The 4472-nt window shown below is 39.0% G+C and overlaps 1 protein-coding gene across 1 annotated transcript; it reads right to left on the bottom strand.

The window, feature by feature from the left end:
- Nucleotides 1-237: 237 nt before the first annotated feature.
- LOC133046256 (small ribosomal subunit protein eS27-like) lies at nt 238-598 on the bottom strand. Its single transcript, XM_061129171.1, has one exon. The coding sequence runs from the start codon at nt 562-564 to the stop codon at nt 310-312; it is 255 nt and encodes an 84-aa protein (XP_060985154.1). The 5' UTR covers nt 565-598; the 3' UTR covers nt 238-309.
- Between the last annotated feature and the right edge of the window lie 3874 nt (nt 599-4472).

Here is a 4472-nt window from a genome sequence, read left to right as displayed (position 1 = left end):
GTGGTCTAGATACAGGTTCAGGAGGAAAGGAAACAAGGACTTTGGTGGACAACTACTCAGTTTCTGACACAAATACTATGAGAATATTAAAAGATTAGGGCAGATCTAAGTTACTAGTAAATGAGCCTTCCATGACACACTATTGAGTGAAAAGGTTGGCAACAGACACGTCATAGGATGGGTTCCCTGAGGAGAAGGCTATGAGTTCACTGCTTACTGTTCAGGATACTTATTTTTTTTTTTTTTTTTTTTTGTATCCAAAACTTGTTTATTGGGATGGTCTCCCGTTCATCTTGATACAGGGTGCTTTTAGTGCTGCTTCCGTCTGAAAGAGCATCCTTCTGTAAGCCTTGCTTTTCCTCCTGTAGGCTGGCAGAGGACAGTAGAGCAGCCAGCACACAATACTACTGTTTGTGCATGGCTAAAGACGGTGGTGATTTTATAGCATCCTGGGCATTTTACATCCATGAAATAGGAATTGGGGCTCTGCACCAGGCGCTTCTTCTTGTGTTTCCTCTTCTCCTCTTCTGGAGAGGGATGAAGAAGATCCTTTGCGAGAGGCATGTTCTCGTGAGGAGGTCGTCACCGCCGGAAAAGCTCAGGATACTTATTAACAAACACTTTTGCCACTAACATCTGAGAAAGCATGTTTGGGCAAGGGGAGAAGATGAGCTACAATACAGATGCAGCAGCAGCCTCAGTCATCCCATGCAGAGCTCTCAACCTTGAAAGGTCATTTGGAGTTGGCCCAAGTTAGGTCAATGTGGCAGGACATTTTATAGTCTTGCAATGAACTTGCACATTGGAACTGGATCATTTATTGGATGTTGGCTGACTCAGGAGAGGCTGAGGGTGAGATGCCTCTGTGCCACTGTGGTAATCTGTGAAGGGCCTGACAGTTAAAACTGTATGCTGACAACATTTCCTACTGAAGCAATGAGTCCTTTATTAAAGAGGGATTTGGGCAATGTATTACAGTGTCTACCACATAGCTGAACAGTATAGTCTATTATTACTATAAAACAAAACAAGGCTTGCTTATGTTCTTTGGCTAAATTTCTACATAAATACAAAGAAAAAATCTGGGTAGATAAAAAACTGGACACTTTATGTAATAATAAATAGATATCAAGATTGTAATGTTCCTTTTCAGAAGAGGCAGGTCTGAGATTGAGGCTAAAGGTTAAAAAAAATTCAGTCACATCATAATATTTAGTATTTTAAAACAAGGAAAATGAATTGATATTTCACTCAAATTGAGTGAAATAAAATAAATTGAAATTGAATAAAACTGTATTTGAGATGTACTAGTACAAATATATCTGATAAAGGTATCAATCAAAACAATAGTCTACAAGGAGCAGGACCTTCCAGTTGGTAAGCACCACATTAAAAGAGTTCTATTTTACACAAGGACTGATTGACTTTCCTTCTCTCTTCTTCCTCCCACAGCTTTTTGGCCATTTCATTGCTTACTAATATCTCCATGGAAGGGTGACTGGGGCTGGGGGCACTGGGTGTGGAAAAGAGAGGAAGGAAATTAGAAGCAGCAATTTCCATTACTTGCTAGCAGTGCTGGTAAAGACGTTTAGTGGGGGAAATGCTGAAAATCAGGTATTTGGATTATCTGAGCCTGTCAGCTGTCCATGTTCCACCCTCTTCCCAATAGCACAGACTCATGAGACTTGGTCATAATTGCATTTGCAGAGATGGCGCCTGAAATAAGATTGCTGTCAATGATTATGTGGTTCCAACATAACCTTTTTCTTCCTCTTTCAAATGGCACATCCTAACAAGGCATTCTAAAGAAGGAAATATTTCCTATTGTATTCTCACCTGTCACACATCTATACATCTTTCAGGATGATAGTTAATCCAGACAGACCAGGACAGTTTCCTTGAGTTTGAAAGGGCATTTTATCTTTTGTCTTGGTCTGGTAATAGAAGAGTTTATGTGGGAGGTCCAGTAGTAAAAAAGGCATCATGTCAACGATAAAAAGAAACAATAAATATTTGAATAAGTATTTGTTGGACTTAACAGAATTAAATATTATTTATAATGCCAAGGTTAGAACTCAGTCTTTAAAATCTCTGCTGCGACTGTTCATACAGTGAGTTTTAACCAAACAACAGAAGCCAATGCAAAAGTGGACAATTTTCTCTTAGAATTACAGAATGCTGTGTTGGAAAACCTTGTAATAAAATTAAAGAGCTAGGGTTCTGATTTAGACCACTCCATCTTAACTTAGTGATTTTGAGGCAAATGCGGCAAACCCTGACTCTGTTTGTTCAGTGACAAAATGAATATAGAAGAACAAACTTTATGTTTAATGCTTTACAAATATTTTTGTATCATGATTTCTATGCTGACACTAATATTAACAAGCTATAGAAGGGTTTCATTGGTACAGAATCTCGACTTAATCATATATTGGCTGTTTGATGTTAGGGAAGCTAAGTGGCCTCTCCAAGATCCTATGTGTTCATTTGTAAAATGAGGCTACACATAACTCATTTATCACTGAATTGTTGGGAAGGTCAAAAGGGCAAAAACATGAAAAGCTCATAGCACAATGCCTGGGACATAGCAGTCCATAATAAAAAGGAGTTATCTCTAAGTTCCAGTTATCCCTTGAACAAGACCCACTCTGTTTTTCTCCTCTTCTCAGAAAAAGCACACGTTGTAAAATAAGCATTCTTCAAAGACAACTTGAAGACGTCTGGTAATTTCAAAGCCTGAAAATTCCATGAGTTCACAGAAGCTTTCACTAATTCCACTGATCTAAAGACAAAAAGGAGAGATGAAACTGTGTGCCCAAACTCATTTTTGATGATTTCTTCCATCCTACCCTTGTTGCCTCTCTGGGGGTGATTGTGCCTGTGAAAACCACTGACATTGTCAGGAACAGAATCAGCTTTCAAGATTGGAATGTCACAGTAGAGTCTTCTTTACCTCAGACCAGAAGAGGCGTGGTTGGGTAAGAATTTTCAGGTCTGAAAGGAGACAGAGCTGGGATACAGGAATTGATACAGATAAACAGAAGAAACACCTTGGGAGGATGATATGTCAAGAGAAACTAAAACAGAGCAGGAAGAAGATCTGAAGCAAGATGAGATAAGAGCAAAAGACCCTGTCTGCAAGTTCTAATGTGTGTTGCAACCAAAGACTGACCATGTCCTACAAAATCCCAAATTACGTAATTATACTGGGTAGTGGACACCTTCTCATAAAAAATGAGAGACATTTTTCCCTTTTATGGCTAAAGAGAAAAGCATGAGAAGTTACCCCATTAGGAACTACAGAGTGCCATCATGTGAGCTGGTATATTTAAAGTGAGTTAGATTGAAAGGATTATACAATTGGTTTGATTTTACACAGAGTAAAAGCTTATTTCTAACAGTGTTGAGAGAGAAACTGGGGACAGGTGTTAGAATGTTTGGGTGCTCTCTTTTGCTGTGAATAGGCCATTAAAACAGTTGGACAAAGAACCAAAGAAAGAGGTTCTATTCCGCACTAGAATGTAGGCTCCATGAAAGATTGTTTTGTTCACTGTCATATTTCCAACTCCTAGAACATGCTCAGCCCTTCATAAGTATCTGTTGAGTTAATTAACCAGCTGAGAGGCCTTAGGAAGGAATTAGCCCATCTGTAATGAAAGGAATGGATTAGATCATTCTAGTTTTAAAATTTTATGATTCTATCAGAAACCACAAGTGAAACATTGTCATTCCATATTTTATCTCCATCACTTCTTCATTCAATGCTGATGTGACCTACTTTAGTATGACTATATGTAGAAAGTGCTAGGTGGTATATAAGATGCTTTAAGTAAAAAAAAAAAAAAAATGCTTTAAGTAGTCCAAAGATACAGTGTTTATTTTTAAAGAGCTACCTGCTTTTTAAAATATGTAATAGAAAAATATAATTAGTTTTTAAGCTGAGCATTGAAGAATTGATGCTTTTGAACTGTGGTGTTGGAGAAGACTCTTGAGTCCCTTGGACTGCAAGGAGATCCAACCAGTCCATCCTAAAGGAGATCAGTCCTGGGTGTTCATTGGAAGGACTGATGCTGAAGCTGAAACTCCAATACTTTGGCCACCTCATGCGAAGAGTTGACTCATTGTTAAAGACCCTGATGCTGGGAGGGATTGGGGGCCGAAGGAGAAGGGGACGACAGAGGATGAGATGGCTGAATGGCATCACCGACTCGATGGGCATGAGTTTGGGTAAACTCTGGGAGTTGGTGATGGACAGGGAGGCCTGGCGTGCTGCGATTCATGGGGTCGCAAAGAGTTGGACACGACTGAGCGACTGAACTGAACTTGTGATAATGTTTTAGAGCATACTTTTCAAACAGAAGAATATAGGTCTGGAAATGTCACCCATTGGCAGTATGGATATAAAATGGTATAAATATCTTAGAACACAACTTGTTAAGCAAGAACCTAAGAAATAAAGTCTGTATCTACAT

The sequence above is a fragment of the Dama dama genome, chromosome 24 (assembly GCF_033118175.1).
Source record: "Dama dama isolate Ldn47 chromosome 24, ASM3311817v1, whole genome shotgun sequence".
Taxonomy (NCBI): Eukaryota; Metazoa; Chordata; class Mammalia; order Artiodactyla; family Cervidae; genus Dama; species Dama dama.
This window is presented reverse-complemented; position numbering and strand designations above follow the sequence as displayed.